Source organism: Carassius auratus, chromosome 34 (assembly GCF_003368295.1).
Source record: "Carassius auratus strain Wakin chromosome 34, ASM336829v1, whole genome shotgun sequence".
Lineage (NCBI taxonomy): Eukaryota > Metazoa > Chordata > Actinopteri > Cypriniformes > Cyprinidae > Carassius > Carassius auratus.
The window spans coordinates 2,971,529-2,991,456 of NC_039276.1; the positions used below are offsets into that span (position 1 = coordinate 2,971,529).

The following is a 19,928-nucleotide window of genomic DNA, read 5'->3' on the forward strand; positions in this document are numbered from 1 at the left end:
ACTGAACATTTGGATGACCGTGTGTTTGGCAGATGTGTCGATACTTGTGCACGTGAGCAACAGTGTGGTTTTCTGTCTGTCATCCCATGGAGATCGCCTGTCAAACACACAAATGAGTGCACCTGTTGAATCAATTACCATTTTATGTAGCATTTTTTATGTCTTTATTTTTCCATCGATGATTATCATTGTTACATTTGGTTGTAGTGCTAAAGAGGATTTAGTAACAAAAGCTCTTTAAACCCTTGGCTTTGTTACAAAACCTATAGTCAGCTGCCTACATTAGAAGCCTTGAAAGTGTAATTTAAGATATTTTCAGGGTTATCAGGAGAAAATAGAGATAGACCCAGAGATAGAGAAAACCGCTCCCCAGTATTAATTAGCGATGCTCTATTTAAACTAATGTTCATAAAGATTAATAAATACTGTAATCAATGCATTGCTTGTTGTTATTTAATGCATTAGCTAATATGAAGTTATGAGATCGTACTGTAAAGTGTAATCCTAAACCATAAAAAACATTTACTTGACATAGACACAATAACTGAATTTAAAATAAAGTGTAAATTAATATAAATAAAAAAGTTGAAGTACTAAAACAAGTCAAATGAAACTAAAACCTTCATAAACACTAGTAAGACATAAATACAAAAACATATAAAATCACAAAACTTGAACTAAAATTAAAATGAATTAAAACAGAAAAAATAAAATAATATGCTGTTAAATAATATAATTTTGGTAACATGGTTATTATCAATAACTAAAACTAAAGCCATAAATAAATGAAATAAATATTTCATTAAAAAAAAAAAATTTAAATCTAAAATGAATTTATATACACACACACACCCCGCCACTTTATTAGGTACACATAATTCAATTGCTTGGTAACAAAGCTAATTGGCTGATCAGCCAATCACATTGCAGCAATTCAATGCATTTAGGCGTCTAGATGTGGTGAAGAGGACTTGTTGAAGTTCAAACCAAGCATCAGAATGGGGAAGAAAGGAGATTTAACTCGTTACAACCAAGGTATGTAGAATAGCATCTCTGAACGCACAACACATCGAACCCTGAAGCAGATGGGCTACAGCAGCAGAAGACCACACCGGGTGCTGCTCCTGTCAGATAAGAACAGGAAAAAGGAAGATGAGAAAACATTGCCTGGTCTGATGAGTCTTGATTTCTGCTGCAACATTCAGATGGTAGAGTCAGAACTTCTCATGATGAACATGATAGCATGGATCCATCCTGCCTTGTCTCAACGGTTCAGGCTGCTGGTGGTGGTGTAATGGTGTGGGGGATATTTTCTTGGCTCACTTTGGGCCCAATTGTGCATCATTTAAATGTCACAGCCTACCTGAGTATTGTTCCCTTTGTGACTACGGTGTACCCATCTTCTGATGTCTACTTCCTGCAGGATAATGCACCATGTCACAAAGCTCGAATCATTTCAAATTGGTTTCTTGAACATGACAATGAGTTCACTGTACTCAAATTGCCTCTACAGTCACCAGATCTCAATCCAATAGAGCAGCTCTGGGATGTGGTGGAACGGGAGATTCGGATTGTGGATGTGCAGCCGACAAATCTGCAGCAACTGCATGATGCTATCATGTAATTATGGACCAACATCTCTGAGGAGTGTTTCCAAGACCTTGTTAAATCTATGCCACAAAGAATAAAGGCAGTTCTGAAGGCAAAAGGGGGTCCAACCTGGTACTAGCGAGCAGGGACGCTGCACAAAATCCCGGGCCCTATGCATAGCCCCCCCTCCTCTTGAAAATAAATATTCCAGACTTTTCAAGGGCCCTCTCTTCCTTCGGGGCCCTGGTAATCAGTACTGAGAATTAGCCCCAGTCCGGCGCCCCTGCTAGCGAGGTTTACAATAAAGTGGCCAGTGAGTGTGTATATATATATTATTTCAGCTAATTGCCAACACAGGTTTGCCAACACGATTCTAATTTGTATATAGTCTCAGTATTGAAGTTACTAAAACTAAATTGTAATAAAAACTAAAGTGACAAAAAAAACTACTAAAATTAAAGCTAAATGAACATGAAAATCAAAATATTAACAAAAACTGTAAAAGTATCTCAGCAATACTAAAATAAAATTAAGAGTATAACTACGTTAGCTCAGCAACATAAAGTACCAACTCCAAATTCTATTGTAATCAACTCTAAATTGAATCTGTTTTGCACTTTGTATGATGCACAGATGCAGAGAGTTTCAAATCTTTCACTTATGATTATCCATAATGCACTGAATGCTGCCTATGTAGACTGTAAACTGCGAGGTAGCTCACTAGGTTTTGGAACAGAGCGTGCATGTTTAATTTTCTCAGTTAATTCAGCTTTAGAGGAGGTCCCTGAATAAATCAATTCATATACAAATCCATCAGCTTATGAAACAAAAACGGTGTGTGTACCTCACGTTTGCATTCTGTTGCAACAAAAAGCAATCTAAGTGTTGCTGTTAAGTCCTAAAGAAAGAAATTAGCAGAAAACAGCCTCATTTACAAGAGAAGCACAGCATATTGGCACTTGATATTATATTTGCAATAGACTAGTCATTATGCAAAACAACTGCTGAAAATTATTAGAGAAGGTGTTAGTCACAGAGATATGAAGCCGGGTTAAATCAATGCAAGAGAGATTGAAAATGATATTATGATTAAAAGCCAATCTGCTGTTTATTTCTGCCAGAGGTTGGTGAATTGAGAAAAATGGCTGGCCATAAAACTGCTTTTTTGCAGTATTGTGTCCCTAAGAATAGGATTTTGTAGTTGTTGAAAGCAGCACAGGTGTTGCTCGGGATGAGCCAGTCTCTGTCTCTGGTGAATCTGCACCTGTCACAATTTTTTTTTTTTTAAACATGAAGATGGATCGGGATTTTATTTCTCATCAGACATGTTTACAAGACAATCTTTTTTGCTAACTGTGTTCATTACATTGCAGCATTTATATATATATATATATACTGTATGTATATATATAACTAAAATAACAGACAACATCTATAATGTAATGCATTCTGCATAAAACAACACATTTAGTAAGGCAAAATGTAGTGTTGGTCTTTGTTAAAAACCTTCTTATTTAAATGAAAAAAAAAAAAACATAAAAACATGAGAGGTCTTTGCACATGCAGAGCAAATTACTTCTGCAAAAACTTTTTTTCTTTTTACAATGACATTGACTGATGAATTGCGCAAAAAGAAGAGGAATGTGTATAAAAAAAGTAAATTGGGTGAATTGTGAATCAATGTTGACTTTAATCTTGGAGCCTGTGTGTACTGGATTTATTTACAGCCATTTTAAAGCTGCCACAATTTCTTATTAAGTCAATCAAAGGAGCTTTAAAACCCTCACAGCAAATCAATAGCATAAAACGCATGCAAGAGTGAGCTTTGAATGTGTCTGGGGCTAAAACCAAGTAATAAAATGAATCCACAAGCTGCTTATCTGAATAGAGTGGAGATCTGTGGCCATGTTTTGTTTTAACAGAGGCATTTGGCCTTTTGAGGACTTTATCTGCTTTTACAGACTGAATCTTCTCCCTGTTTTTCTGATAAACACGCTGTGATTGTAACATTATCTCAAGCAGTTCACATCAGTGTGTGTGTGTGTGTGTGGTGCCAGCAGCTCATCTTGTAGGCTGCCTGGAGAATGATGCTATCTTGAAACAAACCCGAAACTTTCGTTCAGGTTAATATGTTGGAGTTTTCTGCACACGAATGTGGATATGAACATAGGATACACAAGTTTTAACACTACACTTCCCATGTAGATTATGTGTGTTAGTGTATGCATGTATGGATACACACTAAAGTAAAGTCATCCGCTCACCTGTTCTTCATATAAAATGGTTTTCATGTTGTACCTTTGAGGAAAGGAGAGATTTCGGAGTGATTTTAAAGTCATTTTATGGATTGACATTTACTTTCACCTGGTCTGGCAATACTGCTTTCATTTCAGCACAGCAGATGGTCACCAGCTCTGCCAAACTACGGTGGGTTTAATGGCAGTATTCATATCAGTATAAAGCCACAAAGAGAGCACTGGGGCTTTTCAGTTTTTTTGTTGTTGTTGTTTTTTAATGGTTATTTGAAGTCATCATGAAAAATTACCATTTTTTTTATGCATATGTGCAAATATATGTACACACACACACACACACACACACACACACACACACACATATATATATATATATATATATATATATATATATATATATATACATATACGTGTGTGTGTCACACAAACAATTATTTGGATTAATTTATGATTTACGGGATGATTTCCCTGCAGTTTCCCATAGAACGGCTCTGCACACGCAAATAATCTTCTTAAAGATCTGCCTTTCATTAAGAAGTAATTAACAAACAATATAACTATACTTAAAAGATCATTAGCTTAATTACATTCAAATAAAATTATGCATTAAAATTTATCAATCAAAGTTTCATGACAACTCTCGCAATGTATATTAACTACTGATCTGTTGAGAACTACAGTATACAATGTAATAATGTTTATTAAACAAATTTGTACATTTTATAAAGGAAATGTGAGTAGTTCTTGCACATACAAACACTACAGTGCGTGGTTGCCAGGGTGTTGCTATGTGCTGCAGATTGTTTTGAGATGTGTCCAATGTAACGAAACAGGAGACAGCAGATCAGGATCTACTCACAGAAAAAGAATATGATAAAACTAGGACTTTGGGCAGTTGATCTAATGTGTTTTAGGGGGTAGTTGTCACACAGTTGTTGCAGGGACATATTGTCAAGTGGAAGGCTACATTCAATGTTTCATCTTCACATTTGAGCAAGCAATGTGTGTGTGTATGTGTGTGTGTGTGTGTCTGTGTGTGTGTGTGTGTATATATAATTATTTGTGATACTTAATTTAAATGTTATTATTATATTATATTATATTATATTATATTATATTATATTATATTATATTATATTATATTATATTATATTATATTATATTATATTATATTATATTATATACAAGTATTTTGACCTAAACACTGTTTTTTTGATGATATTTTGTACTTCATAATCGTTTTTAAAATGCTATGATTAATACAGTTGTTGTTGTTTTTTCCTTCTAGATGATGCATCCTCCAGCTATTTACTGTTTCGGTGAGTAAAAGCTTGTTAATGTATAATTTATATACTAATAATAATAATTATATATTATTATTATAGTTATTATATATAATACAAAATCAAATTAATTAATACAATTTTAATAACATTTATTTAATATAATATATCATTTTAAATTCTAATATAATTTTATATAATTTATATATAATATATTTTTTCTATCAATGTCAAAATGTTTTATACTTTTCATGAATGTATAATTAAATTGAATTTATTATTGTTATATTTATTATTTTTATGTTCAAATGTTAATAATTTGCATTTCCATTTTTAAAGTGGCATATTGAATCAAATATTTTTTTAATATAAAATTTTTCTAGATGAAGCATCTTCCAGCTATATGGTATAATGATAAAAGGTGAGTGAAAGCTTGTTGATTACTTGTTTTAATGAGCGAGTAATTTAGTCATTCATTCAGTCGTTGTACATTCATCCAGCCAATACTTTTAAACAGCTGATTTATTCAGAAACGAGGCACGTTATTGTCTTTATGAATGGGCCACTGAATCAGTGGCTACGTTTACAATTGTAATCGGCTTGACGGCTAAATCGGACTGAAAAGCCTTCATGTAAACACCTGAGTCGATCCGATTGAGCTCTATCTGGTGTAAACACTCTGTTGGATTGAACCACGAAACTGAAAGCACTGCTTATGTGCAATAACGCAGAAATAATGTGTAATGACGTATGATACGTGAAACGAGCGGCTCTTAAGCCAAAAGCTCATTATAAAACTCTCCTTTCACTCAGCAACTGTGAAGTGGAGCAGGACAACCTCCCACCAGTCCTTGTTTTGGATTTTTATCCACAGGCAAACCATTTTGGGCACAGGGATGGACATTTTTACTGCATGATTAATATGAGCAGCATGGCACATCAGTTTATATGTACTGAATATTTATCCATAAATGTCTATGGATTGGCATAAATATTAATTCTGCTTTTAAAAAAAAATAAAGAAACCATGTAGGAGAGTGGTTATTATGTGCAAACAGAGAGAAACTCAATATTTGTGCAGTATGCGCATGTAAAATAAAAATCTATTCAGATTTGAAGCTTGTGACATATAAACATACACATCAACCCGATCACTTTATTTAGCGTTCATGTAAACACTACATTCAGATTTATCAATCGTAATGAATTTAGTCTGATTTAACCAAAAATCGGGCTTGTAAATATAGCCTATGACTCACACGATTGATTCATTCATTAACGAAACAGAGCTGGGTTACTTTGAGACACACAGTTCTGCTTTAGCTTATATTGGAACTTAATTTTAACTTCTTGTATATTGAATTACTATTGTATAAAATCTGTCACATAGCAATTTTGTTGATATATGCGGAAACATCTTGGTTGTGTATTGTTGCTTACCTATATAATATATTATAAATAATATTTTTTTCTCATCACAGTATGTTTCTTTAACTTTCTGTGGGTTACCTTATGTGCTGTTGTACGTTTTCAGTCTGGGCTGATCATGCAGAAAATCGGCTAATTCGTTCATTGAATCTGTATGTATGTATATACGTATAAACCAACACATCAACACACACAGACACACTTTTTTATACAGTATTTACTTTATAGTTATTTTCAAAATTGTATGATATAAAAAAAAAATGTTTCACTGTATATTTATTAGGGATGTCCCGACCCACGACATCGGTATCATGCAGATACTGGCCCAGAACGCTAGATCGGAGATCGGAGGGGAGAAAAAAATATGATCTGATACCTATCCGATACTTATCCAACACAAACCATGGGAAAATGTAGCTTAAACCATTGCCTAAATGCTTGAATATTAGCATTTCCCATGCTCACCTCATGTTTGCGGCTGTCGGCTGTCTGCAAATGATCAGAACTGATGGACATCTATGCCCGGGAAAAGACAACAGCAGCCCGGCGCCGAGATAAGGAAAATGAAAAAGCATACGATGAGGCCCGTGCATCACTTTTAGCTACGTTTATAATCCTGTTAATCTTTTTTTTTTTTTTTTGATGACATTAAGTTAATAACGTGTTTTAATTTAATATCTGCCTTAATATCCTCTTAGAGTTTCAATGTTCCATTTAATTAATTCATTTCAAATTTTTGGCCACCTTTTTGCAATAGAAATGCTAGCCTCTATAATTTCTTCAACAAAAACATATGGACCTCACAACCCTTACAAGAAATAATCCTTGGTTTTACTGAAGTAAAATTTTCTTGTGTGTCATTTCTGAATACTTGAGACTATAAAATCAAACAGGATTAGTAGAATCAGCCATAGGCAACTGTCTAGGTACAACTGTAATGTGTAAATAATAATGGTTTTATTTTTACTTGTTCATTAAATACATTTTTTGAATGCTAATGCTAAATACTATTGTACCTGCAAAACAATGTTTATTTTTATTAGTGTGTTATGTGTAATTGTAATGTGTATCTTTGTTCTATTTTTTTTTATATAACAAAGATAAAATAATTACAAAGATTTTGTATGTTTATAGGTGGCTAATTGAGCAAAGTGCTTCCATTTATTTTATTATTAGTATTAGTATTAGTTCTAGAATAAGATAAAAATATCGGATATCGGAATTGGGAAATAGCCAAAGCTGCGGCATCAGTATCGGTATCAGAAGTGAAAAAGTGGTATCGGGACATCACTAATATTTATTTTTAGTTAAATTTGCATGTGCCTTGCTCCTCCAAATATTTATGTACCACAGTTTCAGTAGATGGCAAACACAAATTAGCATGCATAAAGAAGATAATAATTCAGCCAGTTAAATTTTGTTTGGAATATATTACAATAAATGATTTCTTTGTAAAGCGTCCTAGTTATATTTCCTCACTTCCGTGAATGTGCTGATTGTAGATCTTCCCCACTGAGAAGAAGATTCAGCCAGAAAACAGCTATATGCCGACACAGCTTGCTTATCAAATGTCTAAACGGCTGAAAACTTCAGTGCGGGAATCACACATCGCTTTCATTTCCACAGAGGCAACACAACAGAGGACTGCTGCTTTCAAACACTTGCACATCCTCCACCTCATATTCTTTAAATCTTTCTAAATGTTACAATCTCCTGCAATGTCAGTTTAAAAATCATAATATTTGGCTAAATGTCTATTCAGATATTTAGTTTGGAAGGGGGCTCCTGCTGCATTCCAGCAGGAGGGATGTTCTGTATTTACTAAAGAAGCAAATGTTCCTCACGTTTGGTTAAATCGTTTCTTCACCTTTTAAAGGTATAGTTCACCCAAAAATTAAAAATTCTATCTTTTACCTATTTACTTTATTTGCACCCTGATGTGGGTTTGGAATTATCTCAGGGTGAGTAAATAATGACAGATGCTACACTGCTGTCAAGGGGCCCATTCTTCGTACGTCGCTAACTCAGTTAGCTGGATTTGATTGTTGTTGATTTGGCATGATCTTGGATCACTTGGTTCTTCGAAGCTCATCCTGGAGTTGCTGTCATAGCTGTCAGGGATTTGTGTTTTTTTTGGCCAACTATGTTTTTCCGTTTTGTGTGTCTGTGCTTGTGTGTTTGTGAGTTGGTGTATCCCGGGGCATGACTATACACTCCTTTCTGTGGCTGATTGCTGAATGTGAATCGCCTTCTGCCAATAAACTCATCTGCCTCCAGTATTTAAACTTTGGGTCATTTTTTACCACATCGTTCAGTCTGCTTATGAGGTACTGTGCTAACGCCTCCTAGTGTCTTTGGACCAGTTTTTGGGTCATGTGTTTTGTTAGAGTTCTAATTCTGTTTCTCCTGTGCTTTAGACTTCACCTGTATTCATCCTGCATTCTGCCTGCCACGCCCACTCAACAAACTATTCTCTCTGCTCTTCCAACATGTCTCTGGCCTGTTTGCATCATTTTTAGTCTGTGTTCTGCTTTTGGGTCCAAAGCTGTGTTTGGTTATGACAGAACGATCTGGCCAAATCATGGACCCAGCAGAAACCTATTCAGTTCACAAAGCTCTCTCTGTTCAAGGTGCACTTTTAGGGCAACATGACCTTCAGGTTCGGAATCTCACCGAAAGCAATCAAGCCATGGCAGGTCAGATTTCTCAAATTGGCAATAAACTGAATAAAATCTCTTCTCTCCTTGATCAGTGGTCTACTAGCGCTCAGCCCATTCAGCTGGCTTCTGTAACCCCACTCAGACTGCCTATCCTTTACGTGAGACTCTTATCCCAGTTTACCCTGTCAATCCTCCTGTCTGCAGTCTGCCCTTCCACCAGCTGAGGCTGCTGTAGCGGTTTCCATCCAGACCCCCTTGATCTGTCTATTATTTCTTCTGAATACCATGACCTTGGTGCTGTCTTCAGTAAGGATAAGGCCGTGACCTTGCCACCCCACCGTCCCGATGACTGCTCCATAGATCTGCTTCCTGGAGCTCCTCTGCCTATTAGTAGACTGCACAACCTTTCTCGACCTGAGAGGGAGGTTATGGAGAAATACATTCACGATTTCCTTGCTGCTGGTCTAATTAGGTAATCTCCCCCTGGAGCTTTGTGGAAAAGAAAGATTGCACTCTACATCCCTGTATCATTTTCTGTGGTCTCAATAACATAACTATTAAAAACAAATATCCCTTAACTCTTATCAACTAGGCATTTGAGCTCCTTCATGGAACCACAGTTTTCATTAAGTTGGACTTGTGGAATGCTTACCATCTGGTCAGAATAAAAGAAGGGGATGAATGGAAGAATGCTTTTAACATGCCCCGTGGACATTTTTAATATCTGGTGATGTCCTTTGGACTGACAAATGGTCCAGCTGCGTTCCAAGCTTCTGGATGACATTTAAGACACACCACACCATCTCTGAACATGTCATTCATGTTCGTCCAGTTCTGCAAAGGCTTCTCTAAAACAAACTGTTTGTAAAAGCTAAGGTGTGTGAGTTTCATGTCAGTTCTGTTAACTTCTTGGGATATGTAATTGAGGGCAGGCAGGTGAAAACTGATCCAGAGAAGATCCAGGCAGTGACAGAATTGCCTAATCCTACCACCCTTAAACAGATGCAACGAATTTTGGGTTTTGCCAATTTTAATCGCGGTTTTATTAGGGATTATAGTTCTCCTCTCACCAGCCTCATTTCTTCCTCTACCCTTTTTATGTGGACTCAGGAGGCTGATCAGGCCTTTGACAAACTGAAAGAACTGTTCACCTCAGTTTCTGTGCTTATTCAGCCAGATCCTCTCGGCAGTTCATCATGAAAGTGGATGCCTCTGATTCTGGTGTAGGAGCCATTGGCTTGAGGGAATTGAACAACCATTTTTGGTATGAACTGACCATAAAAATCTAGCCTACATACAAACTGCTAAGCATCTAAATCCTAGACAAGCACATTGGGCCCTATTTTTTTAGTCTCTTCAATTTTACCCTCACTTACCGCCCTGTCTAAAAGAATGTTAAACCACATGGACCCACCAAGCTCTGAAACCATTCTCTCTCCTTCACGTGTGGCTGGTGCCATCACTTGGGAAATTGAGTCAGTCATTCGGGAGGCTAAACGGACCCAACAAGGATAACCAAGAATTTGTCAAAGGCTGCTCTGTGTGTGCATATGGGAAAACTATCTTCCAGGTTTGCATCATTCTTCACCTATTCCCAGCCGCCCCTGGTCTCACATTGCTCTTGATTTTATTTCTGGACTGCCTATTTTACAAGGCAACAACCCTATACTTACTATTGTGGAACGTTTTCCAAAGTAGTGCATTTTGTGGCTCTCCCTAAATTGTCCACAGTTTGTGAGACCGCTGACCTTCTTGTCCAGCAAGTTTTCCATATTTATGACATCCCTCTAGATATTGTCTCAGACCGTGGTCCCCAATTTACATCTCAGGTTAGGGAAGCCTGTATTTGAATCTTACACACATGCTATACAGATAGAGTCATGCATTAATTTGAGTTATGACGTACTCATCTTGGATGTGACATTGAATCTCGGATGTAATAAGCAACGTACAAAGAACGGGCCCCTGGTCTTAAAAAGTCAAGTATAAATAGTCCATGTCTCTTGCATTGCATTTAAGGACACCTGAAGGTGTAATTTATTAACATTCTTGCAAACTATTCTATATCAAATGTTCCAACTTGTTGATTTTAAATGGCAAGACACTACAAGCAAAACCTTTGTTGTTTTTGAGATTTTGGGATATTGTGCTTTAATAACTTGTCTTCTTTCAGGCGAGATGAAATAAAACATCCAAAATAAACATTAATGTTTTTTTTGTTTGTTTTTTTTCATTCACAAGGGTCCGAAATCTCCACTTCTGTAGCACTTACATGCACCAAACTTTACAGTTGTATTCATACCTTTTTATTTGTTCTAAAAAGAGCAGTTTGTTCTTATACTGTATCATTCACTGACATATAATTCATTTTATTCCTAATACATGGTGATTTTTTTTTTTTTTTTTTTTTTTGGACTGTTGAAAGTATTCTTTAATTTATGGAGTGATAAGAGAAATCCTTAATCCACTCTAAAATGTTAGCTCTAATATGGAAACAAAATGAAACAAGAATTATGAACCTGATTTTATCCAGTCATCAGGGTTATGCAAAGTACTGCATATTTGATTAGATTATGCATCAAGTTTGCATATTTAAATATAGCATTTCAGAGAAATTTCATGTACTGTGAATAATCAGCTAGGCAAAGTCATATAGTTATATCTGTTAATTAAAATGTTTTATACTATTCACCTTTAGTAAAGACTGAAAGAGTTGTTGGGAAACTTGGTAATCTTAAAGCTGTGCAACCATGGTGTAGTGCTTTACCTTCTGACAATTGTATACAGGCTTCAAAATTTGTAAAAGTGTTTATATGTAAAAATTATCTTGATGAAAGTGTAAGAATAAAAAACTTTTGTTTGTCACAGGACTTATTTTCTACCATAATCCAAAAGCCAAAGGAGCTTTCAGTGTGTTCAAGTTAAAAAGTTGTACCCCATTTAAATTTCTTGACAGTCCTGTCAATAGATAGTGGTTTGGCATTTTTAATAAATATAATAAAACATAAGGGTTAATAACAGCATATTTCTGTGCATATTTTCTGTTGTGATTTAAACTGCATTGTAGCCCAAACAGTAGAGCATGGTACTTGCAAAAGCAAAGTCATGGGTTCAGTTCCCAGTGAAAGCAAAACTGATAAAAAAAAGAAAAAAGAAAATGTGTTATGAATACAATGTGTCACTTTAGATAAAAGCATCTGTTAATTGCATATATGTAAATAAAAAATTATATTTATCCATCTTGGTCCCTAGACATCAGTTAAGGAACCCAGTTGTCTGGTTTTGGTCTGAACCCACTTTTGCGGTTTCGTTTTTCAGATTTCACTGGAACATGCAGAAGAGTGTCAGGGAGCATTCAAAGACCTGCTACAAAATCCCACAGCTTTCATGTGAAGAGAAGACCGCTCTGACAGCTGACGTCATGGGGTTCTGCATTCCTGCCTAAGCTACCATCGCTAATGGCTGCGAGGCCGTTCGAGATCTACAGATCCAAGTCCACGTAAATGCCTCACAATGCCTTCAAAAGTATCATGCCTCTACGTGTTGACAGTCGTTTGCTGGGCCAGCGCTCTGTGGTACCTAAGTATATCCCGTCCCACATCGTCCTACGTGAGCCAACTGTCCGTCCCGGCGCATAAAACGGTGAAAGCAGTCAAGAGCAACTCCACCACAACCTTCAGCAACATCCGCACACGTCCACTGAACCCCCACGCCTTCGATTTTATCATCAATGAGCCCAAGAAATGCGAAATCAATGTGCCCTTCCTCGTCATCCTCATCACGACCACACACAAAGAGTTTGACGCCCGCCAAGCCATCAGGGAAACATGGGGCGATGAAAGCACCTTCAGCGACCTTAGCATCATTACACTGTTTCTTCTGGGACGCAGTACAGATGCGGTGCTCAACCAGATGGTGGAGCAAGAGAGCGAGATCTTTCACGACATCATAGTCGAGGACTTCATCGACTCGTACCACAATCTTACTCTCAAAACGCTGATGGGAATGCGCTGGGTGGCCACTTTCTGCAACCAAGCCAAGTATGTGATGAAAACGGACAGTGATATCTTTGTGAACATGGACAACTTGGTGTATAAGCTCTTGAAGCCAGCCACCAAACCCCGACGGAGGTACTTCACGGGATACGTCATCAACGGCGGACCCATTCGGGACATGCGCAGCAAGTGGTACATGCCCAGAGACCTTTACCCTGAGAGCAAGTACCCGCCATTTTGCTCCGGCACTGGGTATGTGTTCTCGGCGGACGTTGCAGAGCTCATTTACAAGACGTCCTTGCACACCAGACTCTTGCATCTGGAGGACGTATACGTCGGGGTGTGTTTAAGGAAGCTGGGCATTCATCCTTATCAGAACAGTGGCTTCAATCACTGGAAAATGGCCTACAGTCTTTGCAGGTACCGTCGAGTCATTACCGTACACCAGATCTCCCCTGAGGAGATGCATCGTATCTGGAATGACATGACCAGCAAGAAGCATCTCAAGTGTTAGTGGGAGCTGCCTGAGGATGTGTATTTGTGCCCTTTTTTAAAAATCCCCATGATGCACAGATGGTAGTTCTTTCTTAGAAATACTTACATCCTTCTGGGGCATTTCAAACCACGCCGAGCCTATTGTTTGAGAATCGGGTGGGGAATGTGCTATTCGTGTTAATATTATAACTGTGCCAGTCTGTCTGGTTCAACATGCTGGAGTTTCTTTTGGTTCGGGGGCACAACATTTTGCATTTTCTTTGCACATTATTCTGGTTGTACAAATGAAAGTACCATTGCTTTGTTTACTATCATGTGAAAGCACCTGCATTGTTTTACACATTCAGAAAAAGTATTTTCTTGAAAAAGATAACGCAATGTATAGTTCCATATTTATAAGTATAAAAATTATTTTCTTACTCCTAGAAGTTAAACTCCATTGCTTCAGAAAAGCTCATGTTTGTAGCTATGATGTAAATCTGTATAACTAAAGTCATTAACGCTTGATATCAAGTATCATTTAGTGAGTATTTACTGTACATTGTCAAACCTGTACAAAGATTGTGTAAGGATGGCAGTGTAAATGTGGAATATAATGAAATTCTAAATTCTCTAGAATTTGATTTCATTGAGGCCAAAATGTGGTTCATGTGTTTTCCTTTTTGAATTGTCTGGTGTAACTTAGGGGATCTGACATTTAACTCTGAAAACAAAAATGAACATGTTATCCCCATCCGGTACTATTGTATTATACTGTATATTTTTCACATAAAAATATATAGCAGTTCTTTTTTTTTTTTTTAAGTGTTATTTTTTTTTATGTTTTGCTCATTTATATTCAAGATTCTAAAGGGATAATAAAAATATATATATATATATATATATATATATATATATACTCACAGTCATCTCAAGTCAAAGATTTAAAGAAATTAATAATTGTATTCAGCTGGCCCACAATAAATTGATCAAAGATATTTATAATATTACAAAAAAAAAATAATAATAAATGCTGTTATTTTGATATTTATATTCATCAAAGAAGCCTGAAAAAAAGATCAATGTAGAAATTGAACTTATTACAATGATTTCTGAATGGTTATGTGAAACTTATGTATGGGGGTGATGTTAGCGCAGTGGATAAGACACATGCCTTTGGTGTGAGAGACCAAGGTTCGAATCCACTGTGAGACACCAATGTGTCCCTGAGGAAGACACTTAACCCCTAGTTGCTCCAGAGGTGTGCGACCTCTGACATATATAGCAATTGTAAGTTGCTTTGGATAAAAGCATCAGCTAAATGAATGTAGACTGATGACAAATTCACTGAAAAAAAAAAAACATTACAATACAGAATTATTTTAATAGTAAGAAGTTTTACAAAAAAATTGGGGTATTATCTGCAGCCATATGGCCATTTTCCAGTGGCTTTGAAAACTAATTGTGCATTTAGAGTAATGACGATTTGTAAAACATTTGCTTGTTTGGACATTTTCAAACTTTCGATGAGCCTGTTTTAGAAAACCATTCTGTACATTTTCTGTCACTTTTAAATCTGATGAATTTGACAGCATAAATGTGCTGTGGAGATCCAGCAAAATGTCCGACTCACCTTCTCCATCCTTGGAGGATTTCACCAGTCACTTTTCCTGCCAAATGCCCACAGTAGTGCCACTTGGCAGACTGGTCAGGCAGCTCGAGACGTGCCAATCGCTGGCCTTGCCAAACTCTGTCAGCACCCTTGACAAATAAAGACAGTCTTTGGCATTGCTGTGTTTGTGTCATAATGGAGCCAGTGCTTTACAGCAACCGATGTTCAATCAGGAATGGGTGTCTATTATGGGATGCCTTCCAGGAGGCTGTTGTTAGGGCGGAATTAAAAGCAATCAGCATCCTGAGTGAATATAGTGTCAAAAAATGGCACTTAACTTAAATAGTGGCACACTTTGGTTTCCCATTAACTTAAAAAGTGCTTTTGGCCAGTCCCAATTCTGAGGTCTGATGCAACAATTAAAATCGCACAACATCTGACATAACACATTAATTTTATTATACAGTCTATATTATAAAAATGTGCATCATCAATCTGGAAGTCGGCCATTTTGGGTGCACAGAAAGTAAACAATGCCATTGAATGGACTCACAAATTTGACTGATTATTACTGCTAAAATAACAGAGTTTTGGTTTGTAATAATCGGTCGCATAGGTTAAACACATTTCGAGTTCTGTCAAAAGTTAAAGAGAAGAGAGCAAAAAAAGTGATTAAAGAAGGCGTTTGTGGTTGAGAGAGGTAGGTACAGTTACAGCATCAGCTCATCAACCACATGTGTAAATGAATTTTTACAAAAAGCTCATCTCACCTCTGGCTCTTGAGCAACCTGCTGCTCAGGTGATTGACCTTGGCCACCAGCTAGTCCTGCTGCTGCTTAATGTGCCCCAGCAGGCTTAAAATGTGGACCTGAGCAGCTGTTGAATACATATTATTATAGAATAATTATGTTTTAGGGAACATGTTTAAAGTCGCTGCCGAAACAAGGCTTTGTTGTTGCAGATTGCCGGACGAGCAGACAATTATTATTTTTGAAACCAGCGTAGCTCTGAAAAAAACTGAAACGTTACATACCAGCCTCCTACACAGCGTTGCCTATTGTGGTAATTTGCAGGTCGTGTCAAAATGTTGTTGGTTTAGAATAGATAAATAACTCCTTTGACTCTTGTACAATAATTTTCTTCCAGATACGATAATTTTGAACTTCTGGTACGATACTTGGACATTTCCAATCTGGCAACACTGCTCCTACAGTTCTGCAGCTCAAGACGCAGTAGTCCAGCGCGTCGGCTACACATTTCCACGTGGTAAAATTTAAATAAAACAACATATCTATCGCAAATGTAAACACCTCCATCAACACAATGTCATTCCCGTATTGCCAAAGAGCTGCATGGACACACAAATCAGAACTGAACATTTGCAATATACAGTTTGGACATCATTATTTTAGATCAGATTCCAATCGGATACAAAGATAATCGTATTTGGACTAACAGTGTGAATGTAGCCATAGTTAACTGCGTTAACATTTAAGCCATAGTCGACGCTTCATTTACACATGTGCTGTAACTGTACCTCTCTCAACCACAAACACCTTCTTTAATCACTTTTTTGCTCTCTTCTCTTCAACTTTTGACAGAACTCGAAATGTGTTTAACCTATGCGACCAATAAGTACAGACCAAAACTCGACCTTTTTTTATAGCAATAATCAGCTAAATTTGCGAGTCCGTTCAATGGCATTGTTTATGTCAGTGCCTCCAACATGGCCGACTTCCGGATTGGAGCCTTTTATACATTTTCGTATTTCTTTAGAAATAATTAATGGAAAAATGGAGTCTTTAAATGCCTCAGATGTAAAGTTATTCTCTGTCAAAGTTACGCCAAAATGAATGGGAGTCAATGGAATGCTAACAGCAGGTGGGGGTCTGCTAGCCAATGGCGGTGCCCAGGGGTGCTTCAAAAAAATATGAAACCCTGCCCCCCTGGTGAAAACCTATAATTCTCTGCATCTCAATCGGGCTCGAATTGATAAGCATGAGCTTGAGAGGGATGGGATGTTCAGACGGCTCGAGGCGGTTTAGCCAATCACAACAAACTGAGCCAGCTGACCAATCTCAGCCCATCGCGTATTTCTGAGGGAGGGGCTTCATAAAACCAGGAATTAATTGAGGCGTCTGTCAGAGAAGGGACAGATCGGTGTGGAATAAAGGTAAATTATGTGAAAAATAATGTTGTTTTTTTTTAACGAGGCATAAGCACGTTTGACTGCACCCCATAAACACAATCAAGCCTAGAAAAAAAAAACAGTAAACCACCCTTTTAAAATAAGCACAAATAATTAGTCATTGTTATGTATAGTAGGCACCAATATAATACAGAAAAAAACCATTAAAATCACATTAAAGTCACAGCTTGCTTAACTTTACATCTCGATCAAAATCATTTCAGATATTTTCTAAATTCCCCATCCCACCAGTTCAAGTGCTCTCATAAACGCTCCACATCTCACATAAATCTGCTCATTTTTCTCCCCGATTAGATACTAAAACACTGTAATGGAATCTGTTTCTGAAGGTTTTCCGGTGGTAAATGATAGCAATTACTGCATTAAAAAAACACACACGCAGAGGCAAGCAAAAGAAAATATCATAATCACATTACACAGTTAGAGTCCCTCTTCTCCCAAAAAACAGTCATGCTCCGGTTTAATAGTAGCAATTGTGTTTTATTTATTGTAACCTTTGCAGAAAGTTTATATTCTCTGATGATTACAGAAGGGCTGAATAGTAGGGAGGGAACACGCATGGTATATAGAAAACACAATTCAACTTATAATGATAATAATAATAAAGTATGTCATATTTATTTACATTTGGGCTGAGAACAGAATAATTTAATTCAAGCTACTACACTGGTTTTGGACACACAGATGGCTTTTCTGTCATTCAGTAGCAGACATTTGGTTTCCTTTACAAAATACTTCATGTTCACTGATACACAGATGCATTCTGGGCTCAAAAACAAACACATTCTAGTGCTGTAAAAATGACGCGTAACCATTGGCCATCTGTGAATAAGATATATCAGGATTAAGGCGTGCGTTGTGGTAGCGATGACCTTGTTTGTCAGCTTTAACGGGTTAAATGTGGATAGTTAGGTAGGGTCTAAGCGTCGCAGGTGCATGCACATCGCACCGCATGAAATCAAAGTGCATCAGCTGTTAACTTCAACGCGAGCCACCGGCCGCTGAGAATACTATGAGCAAATCTGCCGACGAGCAGCGTTCTTCAAGCCTGTAACCTACATTTCTTAGGCACGGATAAAAAAAAAAAAACAAGGCACCTCTAGCGTCGAAGCATCAACACTGTCCCGAATAAAGAAAGCAGCATGTTTGCACATGGCAGCATTGGGTTTTCTAAAAACAACAATTAAAACAACAAAATATTCCCTTATTTTAGACATCAGAAGGTCTATGTACAATACAGTTTGAATGTGCTAACATTCAGGATGAAAATGTGCTTTTTACATTCAGAGGGAGACGTCTCCACTTCAGTTTTGCGCTACTCTTACATGAAATAAAATGTTTTTTTTTTTGTCAATAATAATAATAATATAGTAAGTGCTAAGAGGTAACACAATAACAATCAACATAAAAAAACTTTTTGTTTCACTAGCTATTGCCTCCTGAGATGATGGCTCCTGCTTTGAATTCTGGGAAATGACTGCTGGAATGTTTTGGTGAAAGGCATACAGTGTCTGGGAAAGAGGGCAAAAGTGTGTGTTTGTGTGTTTGAATAAAAGTGCTGCATTTGATTGAACAGGTGCAGAGGGCAGGTGATTCGGGAGGAGAAGGAAAGCCTGAATGGGAGCAGGAGGTGGGAGTTTGCAGCAGAGGTCTTGAATGCCATAGCGGCGTCTCCTGCAGCGTTCATTCGCCCGTCCTTCTGCTCTCCCTCTGATTCGGTAACGAGATGCTATCAGGTGACGCTCAGCTGGGCAAAGCCAATCAACTTCACCTCGTCTGGGATCTCTGTGCTGTCACAGCCAGATGCCTAGAGACACAGACACAAAGAAACAAATGCACGTTAACGCAGCTGAAACAAATCCCAGCCTGCGTGACTGCTGAAGCAATATTCAAAGGAATGTTCCGGGTTCAGTATGTTAAGCTTTTTCAGCACTGGTGGGATAACAGATAATAATTTGACTCTTAGCAATAATTAAAATAACAGAATGAAATAAAATTATATATAATTAAAAAAATATGATATGATTTAAATTAACACTTTTTTTTTTAACAAATAAATACAAAATAAAACAACAAAATAATTAAAAGAATAATATTGTGGCATTGCTAAAAAAAATCACACACACACACAAAAAAAATAAATAAATAAATAAATAAATAATAATAATAATATTATATATATATATATATATATATATATATATATATATATATATATATATATATATATATATATATATATATATATATATATATAAAATAAAATAGCAAACATAATGTAGATAAACCAAGGGAATAATTTAACTATTAGTTAAAATAAAATCTAATAAATATATTAATATATTAATAAAATTTACATAAAATGGAATAAATTAAATTTGAAAAAAAAAGTAATTATTGGTTTAAGAACAAAAGAAGCTTC

General features: G+C 36.6%; 2 protein-coding genes across 5 annotated transcripts in view; one reads left to right on the forward strand and one right to left on the reverse strand.

Annotated features, from left to right (window-relative positions):
- Positions 1-14,440, forward strand: part of LOC113052941 (beta-1,3-galactosyltransferase 1) — a 147,062-nt gene extending 132,622 nt beyond the window's left edge. For all 3 annotated transcript variants that reach the window (XM_026217439.1, XM_026217437.1, XM_026217440.1), the window contains 3 exons: positions 5,134-5,164; positions 5,512-5,549; positions 12,535-14,440. In XM_026217439.1, coding sequence (XP_026073224.1) covers positions 12,730-13,725 — 996 coding nt within the window. In that variant the 5' untranslated portion in view covers positions 5,134-5,164; positions 5,512-5,549; positions 12,535-12,729 and the 3' untranslated portion in view covers positions 13,726-14,440. The remainder of the gene's footprint in view (positions 1-5,133; positions 5,165-5,511; positions 5,550-12,534) is intronic.
- Positions 14,441-17,972: 3,532 nt separating this feature from the next.
- LOC113052942 (STE20/SPS1-related proline-alanine-rich protein kinase) overlaps positions 17,973-19,928 on the reverse strand; it is a 51,527-nt gene continuing 49,571 nt past the window's right edge. For both annotated transcript variants that reach the window (XM_026217441.1, XM_026217442.1), the window contains one exon: positions 17,973-19,313. In XM_026217441.1, the coding sequence (XP_026073226.1) occupies positions 19,239-19,313 (75 nt within the window). In that variant the 3' untranslated portion in view covers positions 17,973-19,238. The remainder of the gene's footprint in view (positions 19,314-19,928) is intronic.